The sequence below is a fragment of the Chiloscyllium punctatum genome, chromosome 1 (genome assembly GCF_047496795.1).
Source record: "Chiloscyllium punctatum isolate Juve2018m chromosome 1, sChiPun1.3, whole genome shotgun sequence".
Lineage (NCBI taxonomy): Eukaryota > Metazoa > Chordata > Chondrichthyes > Orectolobiformes > Hemiscylliidae > Chiloscyllium > Chiloscyllium punctatum.
The window spans coordinates 49,458,002-49,482,260 of record NC_092739.1 but is presented as its reverse complement, the minus strand read 5'-3'; the positions used below and the strand labels follow the sequence as shown (position 1 = coordinate 49,482,260).

General features: G+C 38.8%; 1 protein-coding gene across 5 annotated transcripts in view; it reads right to left on the bottom strand.

Moving 5' to 3' along the window:
• The window catches only part of cc2d2a (coiled-coil and C2 domain containing 2A), a 204,254-nt gene continuing 179,995 nt past the window's right edge, over positions 1-24,259 (bottom strand). For 3 of the 5 annotated variants that reach the window (XM_072556139.1, XM_072556227.1, XM_072556494.1), the window contains 10 exons: positions 23,147-23,323; positions 19,967-19,987; positions 19,439-19,642; positions 16,181-16,270; positions 13,239-13,352; positions 9,209-9,343; positions 8,759-8,881; positions 7,251-7,309; positions 4,714-4,891; positions 1-2,328 (listed from right to left, as the gene is read on the bottom strand). In XM_072556139.1, coding sequence (XP_072412240.1) covers positions 2,140-2,328; positions 4,714-4,891; positions 7,251-7,309; positions 8,759-8,881; positions 9,209-9,343; positions 13,239-13,352; positions 16,181-16,270; positions 19,439-19,642; positions 19,967-19,987; positions 23,147-23,323 — 1,290 coding nt within the window. In that variant the 3' untranslated portion in view covers positions 1-2,139. The remainder of the gene's footprint in view (positions 2,329-4,713; positions 4,892-7,250; positions 7,310-8,758; positions 8,882-9,208; positions 9,344-13,238; positions 13,353-16,180; positions 16,271-19,438; positions 19,643-19,966; positions 19,988-23,146; positions 23,324-24,259) is intronic. The other 2 variants (XM_072556318.1, XM_072556410.1) reach the window with 1 other exon arrangement.

The following is a 24,259-nucleotide window of genomic DNA, read 5'->3' as shown; positions in this document are numbered from 1 at the left end:
TAAATTTAACAATGCATAATTTAATATTTCAATACCTGGCAAGTACATTTCTCTATAAAAATACAAATGTGGATAAAAACATGTATAAAATTCTTAAGTACATCGGCATGATATAAAACATCTGCAAATCCTCAGAATAGAATCACAAATAGATTTGGGTTTACAAAAAAACTAATGGCACACCATATTTTATGCAAAAGATGTAAAATGTCAACTGATTCCATATAAAATCTTACTTATAATGCTGGTGGAGCAGTTTGTACCATGTTTGGCTGCACAGTATAGGAAGCATAGCATCTAATTTGCATTCTATCAGGAAAAGTAAATATTAAGACTTATACAAATTTAAGGTATTTTCATTCAACAAGAAATTTTCGGATGATTTGTTAGAGGTGTTTAAAATTAGATAGGAGATGGTAAAAGATAGAACCATTAATTCTAGTGATTTAATACGACGAGAACAAAGCCACATAAATAAAATGCAGGTGATTTAGGGTAAGACAGCATTAGATTTTGATTTAGCTATAAAGATGTAAGGCTATGAACTGTATTACCAGAATTAATGACTTAAGCAGTCAATTTCAATATTTAAGAACTTGGTTAGATTGAAGGGAAGAGAATAAAAGGGATATGGGAACAGAGTAGATAAATGCTTGGTAGTACAGAATTTAAACATTGCTAAAAGGAGACTAGACGCTGAGGCTTTTCATCTTGTACTCATCAGATCCAGGATGCAAGAAAAAGACTTGAATGAAAGAGAATGAAAATTATATAAAATGGCTTGTCTTTTTTCCAAATCTATTTCTTCCATTCTCGTTTTGGTGAGTGCATGACAAAAACTTTAACATCTGTTTCTTTTTAGCAAAGAACACAGTAGACACATACTTGACCACTGGTCAGACAAAATATAAACATGGATGACTCCTGGTTTATGAGTTGTAATTTATATCACAATCTCTGCTGATGTTTTCCAATATTAAAAACATTATACTTTTTTGTTGTAATTCAATGTAAATAAATACTTGTAACATACAATTAAACTCATTTCTATGAAACAATTGTGTTCCATATATCTCACATGATCCCTGGAAGAATGGACTGTCACAAATTCCATCACTCTTATCATGCAAGTTATTTGAACAAACATATTCATACAGTTGTAAGATTTACAAAATATTATGGCACATGTAAAATGCTATTCCTGTGGTTCTCAGCAGACAAATCAAATCATTTTACAATTATTGTTTTTGAGTAAAAAATCTTATCTTAAAAACTACAATCACATCTAATATATTAAAACAGTATTTACTGTGATGAGTAAATCGATTAAACATGGACTTTAGAGGTCCCACATGGTTTTCACTAAAGTAACAGAATGGGAATGGAATGAAATAACATAAAATATTGTAGGATTAACTTATTTTCAATTATTATGATCGGATTAAGCAAAGGAGGAATCAAATTACATTGTTTAATTACCATAGATGTAAAACACTTTCTGTGAGGAAGAATACCTATATGGCCTAGGTGAAAAGTTGAATCATGGGTTTATACTTTTATAACAATTTTTATGGTCCAGACTAATGCAAATTCAAGCAAAGAAATATGAAAGTAGTTTGGTATAAAAAGCTTATAGACAAGGGACATTAGAAATTGTTCAGTTTTGTAACTTAATGTAGGTAATAGGTCTTTGTATATCTATATGATAATTTTGAGCTTTTTGCATGTTGTTGTATCACTGTGTTACTTTGTTATTTTACTTCTGTGATAATGAACAATTCTTATTAATGTGGCATACTTCTCTTTTAGAGAATAAAAGAAGCCAATAACTTTCAAAGGAACGTTTGTTAATTTGTTTCAGGCATCACCCGCTATCATGATGTCACAGATAGTTCTTTTAAATAAAGAATATTGATAGGATATTTTTTAAAATCAAACTTTAAAAAAAAAAGGTTGGTTGTAAATTACTTCCACTTGGCATTAACTTCATTCTGTGTTATGTTTAAAGCAAATAAAACTACTATTGGATTCAAAATTTAGTGCAATAAAGACACAACACCAGCTCAAGTATACAGGATATAAGCAATGCTCGCTTTTCTGCTGAAATCAAAAATGGTAAGGATTATAGTTATATTTTTGTTATCTGCTGCGCACCAAGGATGCCACATAAATCCAAACAGACAAAACGTTGTTGGGATATGGGTGAACATATACAGCCAAAGCGAACTCCACCTGAGGAATCATTGTGTTATGGACGCCAGTGCTATGTACAGCTTCAATAATGGGACTCAATTCAGAGAAAGACATATTAATGGGAAAGCCAGAAATCTGCAGGGAAAAAAAAAGTGACAGAAAGTGAATGAAGACCAATTTCTTCATTGAGCAACAACAGCCTGTTCAATAACCAGTACAATAATTAAATGGGGCAACGACTCTCTAATACTTAAACAACACTTTTAAGGCAATGGTGAATTCTGGATATTATAAAAGCCAAATTCTGAAGCAGTTCTGAAGAACAGTCATATTGGACTCAAAACATTAACACTGTTTCTCTCTCTGCACTAATGCTGACAAACCGGAATTTCTTCAGGAATTTCTGCTTGTTTGAGAATTTTTAATATTGTCTATCTAATAATGGAAGAGAAGATGAAGAAAAAAAGATGTTTTCTTTGATTTGAAGTGTGGAACTATTTAATGTCAAGACCAGAGCAGAGGTTGTTTAAATAACATTGGTCAATTCAGTCAAGTAATGCGGCACAATTGGATAATACATATACATGGAATTGATATGGACCATACAGCAATTTCCCTGAACAAGGCTTTTTGAGACCATCTCAAAATTACATTTCATACTTTCTAAAATAGGTTAGGATCTCATACTTAACATCAGCAGAGAAATGTACTGAAGGAACTTAAGGGACTAAAAGACAATAAATCCCCAATCTCACAATCAAAACACTCTAAAAGAGGTAGCTGCAGAAAGACTGGATGCAATGGTTAAGATTTTTTCAAAATTAACTGGGTTCTAGAATAACCTGGGTAGATTGGGCGTTAGCAAAGGTAACTCTGATATTCAAAAGGAGGGAGAGAGAAAACACAGAATTACATGCCAGTTAGCCAGAAAGACATCAAGAAAATGCTAGAATCTATTATTAAGGAAGTCTTAACAACCACTTAACAACGCACATGGAAAATCATGCTATGATCAGACAATGTTAACATAGCTTTGCTGTAGAAAAATTTAATAAATTTATCTGAGTTTTTATAATTGTGGTGAATATGGATAATGGAATTTTAACATACTCATTTGATTATTATACTTGAGACCTTTCATGGACTAAAATGGTTTTCAAAAAGAAACATAGGACTAAAATGACTGTAGTGGTCACTTAATCACAGACCGAGGTAAGTCTTTGTAAGACCCTGGAAGTGGAATAATGACATAACAAATGGAATAAATAAAATGACATGCATTGAGATCATTATATTGTTGAAAGACTTTAAAATCAAGTGAGTCAGGGTCATGAAACTGACAGCTCCTGCTCTATTTCAGACATTTATGTTAATTTCACACATTGGGAGACTGTGCTATTCGGTTTGACAGCATAAATATGGAACAAAAAAACCCCAAAGACCTGTGGGTGCTAGAAATCAGAACCAAAATCAGTAATTTCTGGGAAAATTCTGCAAGTCTGGTAGCAACTACCGAGAGAAACAGAATTCACATTTTGGGTCCAGAAATCCTTCTTCAAAATAGAATGTGATATGGAAGCTGTTTCCTCTGGCTGCCGTGAACAAGAACATGGTGGTACAGAGTCTAGAGAATGGTCAATCATTCAGGACTGAGATGAGGAGAAATGTCTTCACTCAGATAGTGGTGAATCTTTGAAATTCTTGCCCCCAGAACATTGTGGATACTCCAGGGAACATATTCAATATTGGGATGGACAGAATTTCTATCTCTGAAGGAATCAAAAGATAAGTAGGAATGTGGAGTGAATTAGATTGACTGTTATTGCAATTAATGTTGAAGGAGACTCAAGGGCCCCATGACTTATGCTTAGTCCTATTTTAAAAAATCTGCTTTGATTCATTTATTCCTTCACAGCATGTGGATAGTGCCTTGCAAAGGAGATGGTGAAAAATCATTTAAATGTACAAACATGCTAAAATGCCATATTTGCAGGATAATCAGTCCTCAGAAATACTGCTCCTATTGTGAATCACTGCAGTTACAGGTCCAATGGTCAGGGTTGTGAGTGATGCCAGACAATTGAATCAGTAAATTTAGGTGGTGATGGCAAAGTTGAATCAGAGTTTGAACCTTGTGGGACAGCAGGTCTAAGGTATTTCAGGAAGAGCAACTGTGTATCTGTTAAGCATAAATGAGGAAGGAAACAAGAAATCAGCTCATGAACTCAGTGCCCCAGCCATGATGCTCACTTGTTGTTGAGGGTGAAAATGGGAGGGAGGCTTTTGAGCAGCAAAGAGGAAAGCGCTGAGGTGTGGAGGAATGAGCAAAGTTGAGGGAGATCACCACTACACTTGCAAATTATTTAGAACAAAATAATCGAATTTCTACATTTCATTCAATCTTAGGAAAATGTATTTGGGTTTTAAATAACTGTATAAACCAGTAAAATTCTAGCATAGCAAATTTTGATCCCTATCCCAACTTCCTGTACTGTTGTTGAGTTTGGAATTGGTTATTACCCTGTAGTCTCCAAGCTGATTTTGCAGTTCTGCGCTATGGTCATCTCCAACCTCCCCACCACGGCTGAACTCCAGCTTTGGCAGGAACTGGCGAAGGGTAGCAGTACAGTATCTATTCCATCGAGTTGGATGCCTTGGTCTCCATTCCATAATCTTCTCTTTCAAGATCTTTTCAATCCTGCACGAGATGACATAAAGGATAATTTAGTTTTTAAAAAAAATATATCAAGTACCTTAATCCCTTTAGAGGACTGATTATGTATAATGGAGAACAGTTTAATAGGTTTCTTTAGTTCCGCAACACTGTTCTGGAACGGTCTGTGGTAAATGCCATGTTGTACACTGTGTGTGTGCAGGCCTCCTACATATGGACCAGAAGAATGCAGCAAGCGCACATTGTGTGCTCAGTCAGTTATAGTCACAACTTGATTTTGGAACTTGACCCTTTCTCTGAAATATATACAACAGGGATTCTCTCAAGTGATATTTAAAGTCAGGCTACACCATTCTCCTTCGAGACGAGGTACCTTCACTATCTGACTTGCAGCAGTTGAGTTATCAGAAGTCATCTTTGACAAGACATGTTGCCAAAGGTTTGGAAGTAGTTTTGTGCTTTTGAAGGCTTGAGAATGGCCGCAATCAGGAGGTTCACAGTTTAGAGGGAGATGGACTAGGAGGTGGGAAGAAGGAGGACTCTCAGCAGAGACCTTTCCCAGGTAAGTTTTCCAGGGTTTCTTCTACCTCCGACACAACCAGAAACAGTGTGTTTGGCAACTGTGCTTCACTGAGGAAGTGGTAATGTAACTAAGAAACCTCCATATAGACCTGCAACTTCAAAACAGGGCAAGGATGACCCTCTAACCGGCTGACAATGTACCACTGGTCTCAGAGTCTACACCATTTGGTCCATCCTGGTTGAAGTATGTGACAGTCAGTAGGTCAATAGTTCACAGTTTGTACATCACAATACCAATGAGGACACCAAGCAAGGGACCATACTTAACTGTTTTTTTTAAGAACAGATAGGAGAAGGAATGTGCACATGAACAATTTGTTTCAGGTACTGATAACACTTCTTAGGATAGGGTCTTCTGACTGGGTCAATGGTCAGGGCCAGCAGGGTGTGTCTGAGTGAGACAGATGAAGGCACTCACAAGGCAGGATGGCAGGAGCCCAGCCTTTGTACGTGCCTGATCATTTTGAGGATCTCTCAGCCTGTTTGATGAGAGTGTGGACTGCACAGTGGATGAACTAAACCCCATACCATTGTATTACAGAAAGTTAAAAAAGCAGAGGGCATGAATAGAAATGTAGCGATCACAGGGGACAGTATATTCAGGAGGACTGTCAGTTCTCTGTCCAGGCTGTGCTTCCTGCCCATTGATAATGAGAGGAAATACACTGGGAGGGGAGGGATACAGATGATGTGATCCACATGGGCATCAATGACTTAGGTTTGCTGAGGACAAAGTTTCTGCTGAGAGAGCCTGAGCAGCTCAGGTCTAGATTAAAAAGCCGAACCTTAAAAACCAATAGCTCTAGACTATTGCAAGAGCCATAAACTAAGTGACATAGGGCAAGCAAAATTAGAGAAATGAATGTGTGCCTTAAAAATTGGGTTGGGAGGAACATGTTTCAGTTCACATGACATTGGCTTCAGTGTGGGAGCTATACTGTTGGGGTGGCCCACACCTGAACTGTGCTGGGATCAGGCAAATTGTACAACTAGGATGGTAAACAGGGTTTTACATTAAATTGGGCGTGTGAAGGGATCAAGTGAAGGGTGATAAAGTGAAGTAAGAGGTAACAACAACAAAAATGAATATGGGGGCTTTTGGGTAATGATTATCAGAGTGTGATAGGAAGGGACAGAACATACAAATCTAATACTGGCACAGCAGACATGACCAGAAATTGTAAAAATGGTCAAAAAAGGAGTTTAAGACCCTGCATTAATAACAAGGTCGATGAATTCTTCATACAGATGGAGATACGTATGTATTATTTGATAGGCACTACAGAGACATCATGGTTGGTGACCAAGACAGGGACCTAAATGGGGAAGGTATTTCACATACTGGAATGATAGAAAGCGAGATGCAAAGTGACATGGTGATGCATGTATGTAATGAGCTGTAAGAGGAAGTGGTGGAAGTGAGTACAATTACAGCATTTAAAAGGAATCTGGATGGGTATCTTAATAGGAAGGGTTTAAAAGGGACATGGGTCAAATGCTGGTAAATGGCACTCAGTCAGATTGGGATGGCTGGTCAGATGAGTTGGACCAAAGGATCTGTTTCCGTGCTGTATGGCTCGATGACAACACAAGTGACCAATAGCAAACAATAATGGAGAGCACTACAGTGTCATTTTCCATTTAAACAAGGAAAGGATCAATTATTTTTGATACCCTTTCACAGAATGGAATTAAATATAGTAGATAATTGGTTAATGGAACCTAGAAGACCCTTACGTAGGGGACCCATAACAAATGATACTAAAAATCACAAATTCAATTGAGAGTAAATCAGTATTACTTGTCCTGAAGTTCTACTGCAGCAGCCTTGTCAGTACGGCGATAAACCAGCTCTTCTGGCTAAAACAAAAGCAGCAAAAACACATGAACATGTAGAACACAGTGTCAAAGAATCTCACACAAAACAGACAATACTGGTACATTTTCAAAGACAAAACTAACTGAATCAATTTATGGCATTAGCTACAAAGATGCTTTACCTCATAGATGTTTGCTAAGCATAGAAGGAAATGATAATGACATGAACGTTTACATTATGGAAAGAGACCATTCAGCCCACTGTGTTTCTAGGAGCACTTTGTTAAACCAAACTACAACTAACCTCACTCCCATACTCCTTTTGATAACTGTATCAATATTTTGAAACATTTTTCTTCAGAAGATAGCAATGATAATCAACCACCTGCTGTGGTAAAGCTCAAAGCTCCAACTAACACCCCCCTCCCCCACCACATCAGTTTCATTTTTAGTCCCTCTCCTCATTCAGTGTAACCATTATCTTTGTTTCTTATTCTCTCTTACAAAGCCAGCTACAGTTTACAAAAAAGTAACTTAAATCTCCTGTTAACTTTTGTCAATCCAGTGAACATGTCCCTGTGTAACAAGGTTATCCTTCTCAACAGAATTTCTCCCTTCTCGCATTTTTCTATTTGATCTATACTGTACAAACTTTATAGCTGTTCTACAGGTATAATATCCTTTTCATAACGGGATACCTAAAACTAAATCTAGTCCTTTGTGGTCAAACATTCCTTTGGAAATCTTTATACTTAGTTTACTTTCATCCTCTTATCTATGATGACAAAAATGGCAATAATCTTTTTATATTTGACTGTCTGCATTTGAGCAGAGAGAATTGCTATATACTCATAGATGAGTCAATCTTTATTCCATTATAATGCTCTTTTTTGGATTTTATTTGGGCCCAATGAAGAATGCATATTCTTTCTGTATAAAAGTTGACACTACCATTTTTGACCTAAAACACTTCTATAAAATTCAATGTTTACATTAGTACATACAGTATTAATTTGACAACCTCAATCCCATTTACAGTGTCAAATATTTCCCGTTTCTGTTTATTCTTCAAAAATATATTACGTCACATGCATCCATTGTCCTATCAGAATATTTATTTGTACTCTATCCAAATTTATCTAAACTGTTGGAATATTTTCTATTGTTGAACAATCAGCCTGCATGTTACATTTTCTACTGAGTGAATTTGTTCTTGCTTAATTGACTCTTCCTTAAGTAGCTACTTCTGTTTATACCACAACAGCTCTGCCATGATCAGTCATTAGTTGCTGGTTTGCATTCCAACTTTTGATGACTGCCTCTACCTAGCTACACACCTACATTGTTGTAGCATGAACAAGTACACACTTGTCATTTTATTCACTGTGCAATAAAACATCACTGTACTTTTCTGACAAATATTTGTAGCATTACTAACATTTTTGCCAACATTTTATTCATATTATAAACAGAATCTCTGTACAACTGTACCTGCACACTTGACAAGCCAGGAAAAGGAAAGTTTCGTGAAAAAAATGGCTTCCAAAGGTTGGGTTTGCTGGTGTCAAAATGTACGCGCATGACAGTTTCATATTTCTGTACATTGAACCAGACCTAGAAAATAAATCCTACAGAGATTAGCCCAAGAGAAAAAAAATTGTAATAGAGCCTTTTCATATGTCACATTGATGTGAGAAAACAGCAACAATATAAAACACTAACTGATTAATTGCACTTTCCAAAAGTACATGTTAAGGATGTAATGTTTATATAACATTCCTTTGTTTAGAATCTGAAATTTCTATGTATGAAACAATTCATCAAAGTAATTCATCTGAGCTTCATCATCAGAGACTGGTTTTAATTTAATTACCCTTCAGGATTCAGATCCTTTGCTGGATTTCACTGTCATTTCAAGAAGAATGTTTAAGTGAGACTTACATTATCAGCACTAACCAAGCAGCTGACGCTCTGCAATGGACAGAACGCATCAAACTGTCCATAGTACTGTCCAGTGGTGGAGTTCCAGATCACATACTGGTTCTGTTCATAGGTCAGTACATATGCTGTTGGGCCCTGAAAATAAATTTGAGCATTGTTTTATCATGAACATTTTTATATCAACTCATAAAAAGATTACATTAGAAAAATCTGAGAAGATAACTACAAGGTCAATGTTATTTATATGGAGGTTTCACACTTCTAGGTCAAAATTTTCTGCTCTTGCTAGTGGTGAATTTGAAGGTGGGAAAGGCATTAAATCAGTTCACTGGTAGGTAACTGAACCCCATTACTGTCCCACCTCAGCCAGAATTAAATTCTAGGTAAGATGACCCATGGTCACTTCCAGTTTCTGACAGTTGAGGCCCTTGAATGGACAATTAAAGACCATTAAAGGGCCACATCTAACGGACACTGAGAATAACCAAGTCGCAGTTGGGTCTGTCACCAAATGGCCTGGACAGAACTGCTCAAACAGTGTGGATTGCTCCATTCGCCAGACAGAACTGCCAGAGGTGGCTGCTCAGTGATATACCACTGGGAAGGAGTTGCCTGGTTAACATTGATTTTGGACTGCATGAAGCCACATGGATTAGGGCAAACATAGACAAGGAAGCACCCTGCTGATTACTGCTTATTGTCTGCTCCTTCACCTGATGAAGATATTGACTATCACCTGGAGAAAAGTCTGAGGATGACAAGAGCAAAGAATAGACTCTGGGGGGAGACTTCAATACCCATCACCAACAATAGCACCATTACTGACTTAGCTGCGCAAATCCTCAAGCTGCTGGACTGGACCTGCTGTAAGTGACAAGGGAGGGAAAAATCTATTTGACCTCATCCTCACTAATCTACCTGTAACAGATATGTCTTTCTGTGATCATGTCAGTAGCAATGATCATCAAAGTCTTGTTTTCTCATTGAGAATACTCTCCTCCATGGGGCACATTTTGAATAGATCGAGTAACTCAAGACTGAGCATCCATGAGATGCCAGTATTCAACTAAAATCAAAATCTCTTGTCTTGGCTACTCCTATTTTACCAATTTATCCTAATTAACCTCTTCAGAGATGTAATTACACACTTCTGGAGGAGGTGGGACTTGAACCTGGCCCTCCCAGTCCAGGAGTAGGGACACTACCATCATAACACAACAGGGCCATTGTACCATTACCATCAAGCCAGGACATGAACTCAGATTCAGTGAAGAGGGTAGGAGAGCATCCCAAGACCAGCAACAGGCAAACGTAAGAGTGAGGTGTCAGGCTGATGAAGGTGCAACACAGGACTATTTCCAAGCCAGATAACAGAAGCAGCATGCAAAGACAAGGCAGAGTGATCCTCAAACAGTGAATCTGATCTACAATCTGTAGTCTTGCAACATACAATTATGAATGACAGTGGGCAAATAAAATATCTAACAATAACTAACAGGTGGAGGATCCACAAATATCCTCATCTTGAATGTCTGGGGAGGACAGCACATCACGGCACAAGGTAAGACTGAATCATTTGCATCCAACTTCAGCCAGAAGTGTACGCTGCATCATTGCCTCTTCGGGAAGTCCCAAGTATCAAAGATATCAGTCTTCAAACAATTTGATTCAGTCCATGTGATTTCAAGAAATGGCTGAAGGCAAGGCAATGGGCCCTAGCAATATTCTGCAATCATACTGAAGACTTGTGTTCCAGAACTAGCTACAACCTTAGGCCAGTACAGTTATAACACAGTCCTGGAGTTATAAAGGTCAAAAGCATTGTTTTCTCGGCCTTTCAGCATACCACCTTTCAAAAACAAGGACCAAACTATTCTAACCCCATTTTCCAGCACTTGGCCCATAGCCCTGTATACATTGGCATCGTAAGTGCACACCTAAATACTTATTAAATGTTTTGATAGTTTCTGTCTCTATCACCCTTTCAGGCAGTGAATTCCAGATTTTCAACTCTGGGTGAAAAACATTTTCCTCACATTTCCTTGCCTTAAATCCATGCCACACAGTCACTGATATCTCCACCAAGATCTATCCTATCTACGCCCAACAACATTTTATACATCTCAATTTTGTCACCTCTTAATCTCCTAAGCTCCAAGGAAAACAACCCTAGTCTATCCAACTTCACTTCATAACTAAAACTCTCCAGCCCAGGCAACATCTATTAAACTTCCTCTGTACCCTCTCCAGTGCAATCAGACCCTTCCCACCCGACAATGTAGAAAATTGCCCAGTTTTGTCCTGACCACAAAAAGCAGACAAATTTAACCCTGCCAATTACTGCTCAACCAGACTATAATTGATCAGCAGCAAAATGATGGAAGGTGTCACCCATTGAGCCAGCAAGCTCCACTTACTAAGGAATAACCTGCTCACTGCTCCTTAGTTTGCACTCCGGCAGGCCCACTCAGCTCCTAATCTCATTACAATGATGGTTCGAGCATGGACGACAGGGGTGAACTCCAGAGGTGAATTAACAGTGACAGCTCTTGACATCAATGCTGCATTTAACGGATTGTGGCATCAAGGAATCCTGGCAAAACTGGAATTACTGGGAACTGGGGAAACTTTCCACTGATTGGAGTTATACCTGGCGCAAGGGAAGATGGTTGCTGGAGATTAGTCTTCTCAGCTCCAGGACCTCTCTGCAGGGGTTCCTCATTCTGGGTCCAACCATCTTCAGCTGCTTCATTCATGACGTTGTCTCCATTATAAGGTCAAAAGTGGAGATGTTCACACTGATGACTGCATGATGTTCAGCACTATTAACAACTCCTCAGATACCAAAACAGCTGGTGTCCAAATGCTGCAAGACCAAGCCAATACACAGGCTTGAGCTGAAAACTGGCAAGTAACATTTGAACCACATAAGTGCCAGTCAAAGATCATCGCCAACAAGTATCCTACCATCGCCACTGCCATCAATGAAACCCCCACTTTGAATGTGCTGGGCATTACCACTAATGAGAGACTGAACTGGACTCGCCATAAAAATCTAAGCACAGGACAGAGGCTAGGAATTCTATGGAGAGGAACTCACCCTCTGACTCCCCACTATCTACAAAGCACAAGTCAGGAGTTTGATGGAATACTCCCCTCTTGCCTGGATGTGTGAAGCTCCAAATACATTCAAGAAGTTCAACACCATTCACTACAAAGCAGCCTGCTCCATTGGCACACCACCAAGATTCAACATTCAATCTCTTCGCTACTGTGTCAGCAATATTTATCATCTACAATATCCACTGATGGAACTCACCGAGGCTCCTTGCACCTTTCAAACCCATGATATCTACTACTTTCAAAGAAAAGGACAGTAGATGTATGGGAGCACCATCACCTGCAAGTTCCCCTCCAAGGTGCACGCCAATCTGACTTGGAAACTCGCTGTCACTGGGTGGAAATCCTGCAACTTCTTTCCTGACAGCATGGTAGGCATCTCTGTACCCTGCAGCAATTCAAGAAAGTAGCTCACAAACACCTTCTCTAGGGTTGACCAACTAGGGATAGTCATCAAACGATGGCGTGGCCAACATTGTCTAAATCCCACAAATCATATATTAAAAATATAGAAAATTCTGGCTGATTTTCATCTCATATCCTTGTTTCTGTAACTCTTGATACCTTTACCCAACAAAGGAACAAATATCTCTCAGTTGTGGGATTTTCAACTGAATGACCCTCAACTGTTTCCAGATTAGTTACATGAAGAGCAGCTTCCTGCAATAAGTCCAGAAAGATCGAGCTCTAATCTTAACATTATGACAATTGATCTGGACGTCCTTAATAGAGGAAATCAGTTCCTTCCATCTGACCCATCATCTCCAATTAGATCATCACTTACTCATTGATTGCCAATTTATCACATAAAATTATAGGAATCGTCATTTTATGAGAAGGGTTGTTTAAAGAATTAATTTCTCTATGGAAACTCTGCCAACATAGTAATTAAGAATACACAATCTCTTACCTCGGGGATGGCAGTTCCTATCACTAGCCAAGCTTTCTTCCCCATTGCTAGGAAATAGTTACAGAGCAGAACTGCATGTTCCTCTTCATCACCTGCTAACAAATTCAGGAATTGCTGCATTGAAAGGAAGACAGAAAGAAAAATGTTGATTTGAAAAGAAATCTACACAATCACTATAGTAACCCTGATCCCCAAGCATAAAGGACTTGGCAGCTGAAAAGTGTTGTTGATGAAGACGGTATGTCTTCACAGACACAGGTGACCCATTGTTAGATATATGTAAAGTGAGCATTGAGGTTTTGAAGCATAGAAAAAATACATATGGGTCAAAATAGAGGCAGCTGCAGACTAAAAGCCCTTTTCTCTTTTGATTATGCCCTCAGCCTCAAAAAACACCCTTAACACAGTGGTGTGACATCATTATATCTGTCACATCTGTCATCTGTTTGGTCTTTCAGTCAGATTCCAGCTTAGAGCTGAATTAAGATGTAGTATTTTGTTGCTGTACTGGTGAGTGAAGTACAATTTACTTTTCCGTTCTGAGAAACGTGAATGGAAGTTTCATCCTGTCAGGGTACTGTAAGTTAGATAGCTAGACTATGGAGGATAGAAATGAAATCTAAGGTGGAACCTTCTCCTTTCTGTTGCGGCAGTGAGAAAAGTGTGAAAATACAGCAGGAACAAAAAACAAAATCAGATCCTCAACAGCAAGGAAAGTTTTCCCAAGTTTCCCCCAAATGGTGAGTTCAGAATTTTGTCATTAAGAGGTGACAACTTTGTTCCCATACAATTGCAACTCATTAAAGTCCCAATTCACTTTATTTGGACACCATTTCCAATTCTCTGCTCCTTCTGAGCAAGTAAATGGTGCACATTCCTGACGTGTTAATCAGAGTGGTGGCTTCAGCTCACCGAATGCTTGTCCCTCTTATCATGCAACTCCTTCTTCACAATAATATTCCTACATACTCCACAGTCAACATCACTTTTGAACCCTCATCCAAACAAGTCAACATCGACAATTCACTTGTCTTACCATGTCATTGTCACTCTTCACAGAACAACACAAAAACTACTTCAGCCCTTCAATGGTTTACACTGGAGTTCAGAAAACCTTCAGGCAGGTCATTTTATATGGAGGGACAGACATGTTCCTTGTGCATTTACAAAGGACACTTTTATGTTCACAAGGATTTGTGAACCTGATGTCTCTTAGCTTGCTTTCTTCAGGCTTACTCACTTCAATTCTTACTTGTAGGCTCCCAGCCACTGTCTATTTTACATTGCTTTCTTAGCGCAAACATGACTTATAGGTTACCGGACCCTGTGAGACTTTCACCACGTCTTCAGTGCACAGAAAGAGGCAGACAGATTGTGACAATAGGAAGCACTGAGAAAGTAAACCCGTCAGTCAAATAGGGGTGGACATGTTACTCTGCAACACCATGTTACATCAAAGTTAGAACTGTAGCAAACACACTGCATGTGCTTCAAGCCAACAGCCATTGGCAAAAGTCAAAGGCAAGCTGTCCTTGTAGGGTTGACAGGAGACTACTGTCAATCAGGGACTACAGTTGTAGTCAGTCAAGGGGCTTGTCCTATTCTGGGCCCTAGGGTTGATCAGGCATTTAGTTCAATCAGAGTCTGGGGACCCGTGTCCTTTGTAATCTGGGGACTGAGCCACAGTCAGTCCTACAGGCCAAGTGCAAGAGGTCCAGGGTTGACAAAGGCCGATGTGACATGAGCCTGAGACATCAGCCTGGGGAATAGCCTATGGTCAGTCCTGGCTTCCCAATCAAGTCGGTCTAGGGCTGGGCAGGTCCTGGTTAATCCTGGGAGTTTGATCAATAATATTCAAGAAGCTCTTCAAAGGAAAGGGCAGTCAATGGACTGATGGGGCAAATGGGCAAAAAGTGTGGAGATGAGCCTCACTGGATCACTGAGGGAACAAGTGAAGAGAGTAGGCTGAGATCTCAGGGAATAGCAGAGGTCTGGGAGCTCTGGAAATTGGAAAAGAATTCAAACAAGTCATGTTAACTCTGGCCCTTTGCAAGGGAAGGCTATAGGGTCAACAAGGGGTTAGGAAGTAATGACATGAGATCTCTGGGGCAAACTGGGGATATTAGGAGTTGTGTTAAGGTGGTCCAATGGAAATGTGATGGTGGTGATGAGAGGGATTTTGGCTGGAAGATAATAAGGCCTATAGAGGTGGCAACACAAAAGGTAACAAAGGAATGGAGGACATTCATGCTTCACAGGCAGAACCGTCAAGTCATCCAAGGTTAGCATCTTGCCATGTCAAAAGATACCTACAAAATAAATAGTGAACACTCAAGTACAATTGTCACATTATGTTTAGATTAGGTTAGATTAGATTCCCTACAGTGTGGAAACAGGCCCTTTGGCCTGACAAGTCCACATCGAGCCTCCGAAGAGTAACCCACCCAGACAAATTTCCCTACATTTACCCCGACTAATACACTTAACACTATGGGCAATTTAGCATGGCCAATTCACCTAACCTGCACATCTTTGGACTGTGGGAGGTAACTGGAGCACCCGGAGGAAACCCACGGAGACACGGGGAGAATGTGCAAACTCCACACAGACAGTCGCGCGAGGCTGGATTCGAACCCAGGTCCCTAGCGCTGTGAGGCAGCACTGCTAACCACTGAGCAACTGTGCCGCCCCATGAAAATAAGTTTTGTGGGCACATCAGAATTTCAAAATCTGTTGAAGTGAATCTGTTGAATGGGCTGAAATGAAATGGGAACCTTCTCTGAAAGGCTGTCCAACTCCAGTCACACCAAGAGCAGTATAATTCCAGCTTTAAAGCTGTGCTCATCTGTATGTTATTTTCTCTAAAACACAATGTAATTTCTCATTATAGCCAAGAACACAAAATTCCAGGAGGAGGGTAACACAGGTATTCAACAACTTACATCTGAAGTGCACCATAAGTCACAAATACCAGCAAAAGAAATACTGTCTGGAAGAAAGGGCATCAGAGAAACGTAACGAGCCACCAGCTCCTAAAACATACAAGAGCAAGAAATATTTATTTCTTGACATGTATCAATACAAATTGACGAAATAATCTATTCACATCGACAAAAATGTTTTAATTAGAGTAAATCAGCATCATAATTGCACCTGTCGTGGACATCAAACAACATACAACTGATGAATTTTTAAATGTACATTGTATTAACAACATAAAGGTTTTTTAAAAAGTTGTCTCACAGTAATTACCACTCTACAAATTAAACTATTTTGGTGAAGCCAAAATGCATTTTAAAATGTGCACAAGTTTATCAAACATTCTTGTCACTGCAACACATTACGAAATGAATGACTTTTTAAAGTGTGAAAGAGGAAAGCAAGGGTGGTAATCAGTTTTCACTTTTTACTTACAGTGATAAATTTTTTTTGGGGGGGGGAGGTGGAAGAGAGGAATTAATACAAAAAGCATTTGGGTCTTGCTTTCATCTGTTCAAACTGCTCACCACTCCACTTCCATCCTGGTATGCAAAAATAAACCTCGGCTTTGCTCTCCCCTGTAACTTGCCTTCTTCAACCCCACCACCCTTGTCTCCTTCATGCTCACTTCAAACAGGGTGAGAGAAAGTCCTGGATATTTTTATCAACTCGATCAATAAAACTCAATTAGCTGCCCTCACAAGTCTGTATAGTAGGCCACACTTCCTTTAGTGTTCCTATTGTCCAAATCCTGAACTTGCAACTTTCTTCAGTTTCTCCTCTATCTCCCATCATGTCCTCTTCAAGTTTTTACTTGCTGATATATGAGACTTACATTGTGCTCGCTTGAGCCTATTCCCACTAAAGTGCCTACTGTTAAATTTCCACTCTTGGTTTGCTGTTTGCTGATACTGTTAACAGTTCTCTTCTTCAGATGTTGTCCCTTTTTCCTATAAACGTGTGGTCAACATCCCTCTCATCCCTCCTCGCAAACTACTGCCTATTCCTAACTCTCTCCCTTTCCTCCTCAAAGTCTGTGAATATCCTTGTTGCTGCCTTCCAACTTCACTCCCACCTTTACTCAAACTCTACATTTGAATTCCTCCAGTTTCTGCACATGCTAGAGTACTGAAACAGTTCTTAACAGAATTACAAATGACACCTTCTGCGACAGTGACAAAGTTGAGCTATTTCTCTCCTAGTCTTCGACATGGTTGACCAATGTCTCCTCACTGTCATCCAGGGAGGACTTGCAGCTGGTTCTATTCTTATTGAAGCAATCACAACCAGAATCAATTGCACTGTGGGTCATCCTACACCACTACTGTGGTTCAAGAATGCATCTGACTGCTATCTTCTCAAAGACAATTTGGAATGGGAAATAAATGCTGACTCAGACAGTGAAGCCCACGTTCCCTGACTGAAGAAGAAAAGACAGAATATCACATGCAATGGCTTCTTTTTCTGCTCTTGCATTGTTGCCTCTGATATCTCACCCGTATCGCATTTTTAGTTCCCTCTAATTCTCATGTCATGCTGTCCTTTGGTGGCATCATCCAGAGGGTCATACTTATTTCCATTGAGGGCACCCAACTGCACCTCTTTAACACATCTCTTGACTCCTCCACAACTATGATCAGAAAGCTGATCTGTCATTCAATACTGGATTTTTAGGAATTTCCTTCAATTAAATATTGGGAAGACCAAGCCCTGCTCCATAGCTACCAAACCTATCGCACTCTCTGGTCACAGTCTGAAATTATAGCAGACTGCTCACATAACCAATACCACATTTGATCCCAATCAAATGTTTCTGACAATCTATTCACGTTATCACTGAGATTGCCGACTTCCATCACCAATGTGGCAAGTGACTTTGCCTTGTCACTGGTCAACTGTTGCTAAAGCTTTCAGCCATGCTTTATTAACTCTAAAATGGTCAATTGCAATGTACTCTTGGTTGCCTTACCACATTCTACTCCATAAACTTGAAGTCATCCATAAGTCTGCTCTCTGTATCTTAATGGGCAGCATATCCTATTTATTTATCGACTCCTGTGTTTGCCAACCTATGTGACTCCTCATCAAACAATATGTTGATATTAAAGTTCCCATTCTTGATTTCACATTCCTTTATGGTGTCACCCTTCTCTAACCTTGGAATCACCTGCAATCCCACAACCCTCTGAGATATCTGTACCTATCTAATTCTGGTGTTTGAGCATGCCCAGTATACAAGCTGCATCACTGCCCTACGCTGTGAAATGTCTTCCCTGTATGTCACTGTGTTGTTATTTCACTCTGAAGGTTTTGTGACTTTGAAAACACTCTGTCTCAAAAGATGGTGAAAGCAGGGTTACTGAAGATTTTAAGGTGGACGTCGATAGGTTTTTGTTAGTCGAGGAAATCAAAGGATATTAAGGGGGGGTTTGAAGATTACATGGGAATATGGAATTTGAAACACCATTGGATTAGCTATGAAATTATTGAATGGTGACACAAGTTTAATGGGGCTGTGTAATCTACTTCTATTTCACATGTTCATGTGGAAAACCACTTTGTCTGATTAAGGAGTCAACAAAGAAGAATCGCTATATAAAAATAATGGTCAGCAAGTGAGAAGCTGTTGTGAACATGTCATTTATACAAGTAAGTTGTTAAAAAACAGAATCCTTTGCTGGGGACAGTGAAAGAAGAAGCAATAATAGTTGTTAAAGGAGATGTTCAGGTAAATATTTGGATCAGAGACAGATACAGGATTATGCCTCCAATTTATCTCTTGGCCCACAACACCAACATTCTCCAACATTCCTGATGATGGGCTTATGCCCGAAACATCAATTCTCCTGCTCCTTGGATGCTGCCTGACCTGCTGTGCTTTCCCAATGCCACACTTTTTGACTCTGATCTCCAGTATTTGCAGTCCTCATTTTCTCACAGTACAATTTGTCTTAAGTGATTCTCGCAAAAAAAGCAGCACAGACATTCTGTGGTGGATGATAATCAGAAGTGAATTAGATTAGTGAGGCAAAGGAGTTTTGGGGTCAATGTCATAGAATGGTTTGCTTTCTGAGAGCCACTGGTAATTGGTCTATCCAACAGTTCATTTTATAACCGATTCTTAAGTATAAATTTAGTTAACTAGTCGGGTAATGTTTGCAAATGACACAGAATATATCAAATCAAGTTTCATTTGTAGTTGTCATGTAAAAAGAACTCACTGTTGTGGCCTCATAATCCTGAGGGAAGGCATCAAGGAGCTCCTGAGGTGGAGAAAGTGCTTTAATGAATCTTGTAATGAAAACCAGTTTGCCAGTGAGATCTGTGACCAAAGTAACACACCTACGATTTGGAAACTTCTGTTTCACTTCCTTCTGGAACTTTTCTGCTTTTTGAAGTAGTTTCTCATCCTCCTGAGTCTCAAGCTAAAAATCAAATCAAAACATTAAGTACCAGGAAATATTTATTTTAAAATCCAGCAAAAATCTCTGATATGACATGAAACACTAATATGAATCATCAAAACAAACCACAAGTAAATTATCACACATATTACACTCATCAGCAGACAGAAAGATGTTATTTTGTGATAATTAAACAAAACTTAGCTGTTTTTAAGATGTACAGTGTTCTGAGAAAAACTAAATGTAAAATAATCTTAAGCTATTGAAACATTTAAATTATTTGCCCGAATATTTTAACTGTTCATATTATAAGCTCAAAGCAGTTAAACCTGCAAGATAATTTACCTTTCTCAGCATCTCAATCATCTACAAAAGAGCAGCAAAAATGAGAGAGAAAATAGAGACAGATATAAAGAGCAGGAGGTGAACAACTTTATAGGTGTAGAAGCTGATTACTGATATGAAAGTTGAATAAAGCAAAACTTCAAAATCTAAACAGCACAGAACAACATTTCACAATGCAGATTGGTTTGCTTAGGTAAACAAAATATCTACATATTTTCTCAGAAATTTTGCAATAGATTGTTCCTTTTGATGAGCCTTGTCAATTGGAAGTTCACATTAGAAAATATTTTTCTACTCAACATTTGTTAACCATTTATTTTAATTGCGTAAAAAGTAAGTGAAGCGGGTGATAACTGTTGCCACATGTGTACCACAAGACAAAACCACCCATAATAATATAAAGGAAAAACATTGTTGCTCTGGCTACATCCAGTATTCTTTTCTTTGAGAAAGATTCAGCTGTGTGTTTTCTTCTTCATTTTCACTACATGTGACCATTTTCTAACGAGATGTCCATTTGTTTGGTGAATTCTGATAACACACATGTTGTTGGATAACTTAAAATATTAATACCAAAATGGTTAATGGTTAATGAAATGTAGTCTCTATTGTAATATAGAAAATGTGGTTAAAAGAAACTGCAGAGCAAATTCCCACAAACAATAACAAAATAAATGACCAGGTCATCCATTTTTATGTTTACGTTAAGAGATTCATGTTGATGATAATGCTGGGAGAAACCCTTTACTCTAAGGAACACAGATGGATCGTTTATGTAAATCTGAGTAGGCAGATAGCACCTTGGTTTTAACAGCTGAAGAACCTTTATAAGGCACTGATCCAATTACAGATGGAGCATTGTGTCACTTCCATTTCCACTCATTCACGGGATGTGGGTATCACAGGGCTCAGCCACATTTATTGCCCATCCCTAATTATCCTGGAGAAGGTACTGCTCTTCTAAAATTGCTGCAGTTCATTTGATGAACCTACAGTGATGTTAGGAAGGATTTTGGCACAGTGACCGTAAAGGAATGGCAATATATTTCCAACTCAGCATAGTTTATGGCTTGAAGGGAAACTTGCACGTGGCAGTGTTCCCATGGCTCTACTGTCCCTGTGTGCCACATCAGAAAGACAGCATCTACACCAGTGAAACGATCCCTCTGTACCCCAGCAGATATTCTATCGGAAGAGGTGGTAATTTTAAATATCAACAGCAGCAGTTTGAGAAAACCTTACCACCAGCTTTTCAAGGGCAGTTAGGGATGGGGAATAAATTTTGATCTAGCCAGTGAAGCCCACATCCTGTGGACAAACAAATAAAAAGACAACCTACAAAAAATATTGGGGCAATTGTTCAGTACTGTCTATATTAGAAATAGTGGGAATGGAGGAAACACCTTAATACATTTTTAAAACTACAAGTCTGACTTTTGTAAAAATACATTCTGTCAATTAGCACCTATAAGAAAAAGAATGTGTGTGTAGATACATAATAAACATAACAAATGAAAACTGTAGAAAATTACATCAGTTAAAGGATGTTGACATTGCTGGAGCCAGATCCCTCACTAAATACAGTGGCAGCAATTTTAACATTGTGCAATAGAGTAAATGGGAAAAAGTGAATTTTCAGCATGTTTCTCATCTTTACAATGGAAATTAAAAATCATGAGGTGTAAAAGAGCCAATATATTATCACCAGTATTATGTATCACAAAGTAAAACTATCCCTACTGAGTTATATCATCCAGCATTAGAAATATGTCACTGGTTAACATTTGCACAAAACACACTATATGTAATTTCAAATTCAAGTCTATGGTGGTCTTATGCACTCTGAAATTTGATATTTTTTTCCTGGTGGCATTATCCTGTATGATAATGAAGGTTTGATTGTGTGTTCTCTCACTGAAAGCAGAAACCTTTTCCAGATTGAAAAAAAATTAATTAGTTAACATAAATGCCCTTTTGTTATGACATTACATTGCTTGGTAAATTTCATTCTAATATTTAAGCACAAAACCTACTCTGCAATACTGGAAAATAACTGTTCCACAATGCTAGCTGTGCAGTCAAAAGCTCCTGTTTCAGCTGTTTCTCCTGCTCTGCTCTTCTGTCAGCATTATATTCCTCAGACTCTGGCTCCACCAAGCACTGTAACTATTCCTAAGATCTGGGGAAAAGTTAATTCAATTAGACTCTCACTCAACATGAGCTGAAGTACATTTCAAATAGATTCCTCAATTTTCCTTTCCAGCAACGTCATTTAAACATTCAATTCCATATCAGAAATAACAATGGGAGCAGAATCCATAGTTTATGAAAGAGATGCATGTAATTATTTGAAAAATAATTAAACAGGGCATGGAGAAATAGCTAGGAGAAAGGGAACCCAGGGTTCCATCACTATGTGATGTCTGCATCACAACACTATTTTCAGAGGGGAGCTTGGCACCAAATTAGTCGCCTAGAATTGAGACCTGACTCTAGAGGGCATTTCTCAATTAGATTACCTAGATTAGATTACTTACAGTGTGGAAACAGGCCCTTTGGCCCAACAAGTCCACACCGACCCGCCGAAGCGAAACCCACCAAGACCCACTCTCCTACATCTACCCCTTCACTTAACATTACGGGTAATTTAACTTGACCAATTCACCTGACCTGCACATCTTTGGACTGTGGGAGGAAACCGGAGCACCCGGAGGAAACCCACGCAGACACGGGGAGAACGTGCAAACTCCACACAGAGAGTCGCCTGAGGCGGGAATTGAACCCAGGTCTCTGGCGCAGTGAGGCAGCAGTGCTAACCACTGTGCCACCGTGCCACCCACGAATTGTAGGCCATAACCATAATTGGATTTCTTATGGCCTTGCAGAACGGAGCAGATGGGAGAACAGACAGTAAGCAGCCTCACACGGTTCATCTAAGTGTCCAAATGGTCACAATGAAATACTACAAAACATACCAATTGCGAGTATAAAATAATTCCATTCTTGAATTAAGCTGATTTCTATTGAAAGTACGAGTATATAAATATTAATGATTTGCTTTGGTGAAACATTTCATAATCCCATTTGGACACATGAAAAGGATCTGACTCTGACAGCTTGAAGTGAATTTTAGGAGGCATTTTCCATGAAAGCATTTTTAACATTGAGAATTTATATTACCTTTTCATTTACAGCTTCTCCAGGTACAAGGTGAGGCTCAACAGTAATAAAGAGGGACAAATAAGAGCCTTCACTTAAGCTTCGAACTGCCTCCCAACCCCTTTCACTTGACAGGTTACGCTCTTTGCTGTAGCCCAGAAGAACTGGTGGTGTATTAATCCTGAAGGTACCATCAATCTATAAAACAGACAATTCAAAAAGTGATTTGTGACACCAATTGCACGTCCTGACAACGTTTCTCCATTGTTGTCAAATCTGAACATAAAAATGTGTCAAGTTACAGAGTTAGGTTGGTTCAAATTAAAAGCTGGAGTCTAAAGTGGGAGTGACTTGGTCTGCAGCAAGTTGCACAGCAACAACCAGCAAAGGTGATGAATAACTAATCGTTAAATGACAACACACAAAAGTTGTCCAAGTCTCACACTTTACAACATGATTTATGAAAATGGCATTTTCATCGACTGCTTCAGCACAAATGTGTATTGAAAGTAATAATGTTCTATAATTGACAAGTGTTGTGATTACCAGTGCAAAAAGCAGTTACTAAAATCATGATTATAACTGATTACTGCAAATTTTTTACACTAAAAGTTAATCAGATGCACAATATAGGAAGTCTAAAACTTTCAGGACAGTGACAGTGTTGGATTTCAAATTTTTCTCAAGTATGGATTAACAATAAATTTCTCAGAGATAGAGAGAAACAACTGATTTCTGATCCTCTCCCCTGAAAGCAGCTGAGAATGTTGCAATTGTAAGTGCAGTGTTCGCACAAATGGAAGAGGCAGCTTTGTGTCTGGGGATTAGGGAGGGCCAAGTGGGGAGGCAGACCTTAAAACTCAGCAATGGACTCAGGTCCTATACAAAACTCTTTCTGATCCTATTCTTTGGGGTTAAGCTAAGAATGGCCTCTCAATTCCCATATTTTCTCTGCCCTGGGTGTGGCCTCGGGAAAAAAAATTGTTTTCACAAAGCTGGGCTTGGCCAGTAGTACAGTATGGAGCTTCATTAAATATAAATAAGTCATTGGAGATTTTCAAATGGGAAATTTAAAACAAAATCCTGTTAGTATCTGTTTTTTAATCCAACTTTTGTTTTCTCTTTCTCTATCTG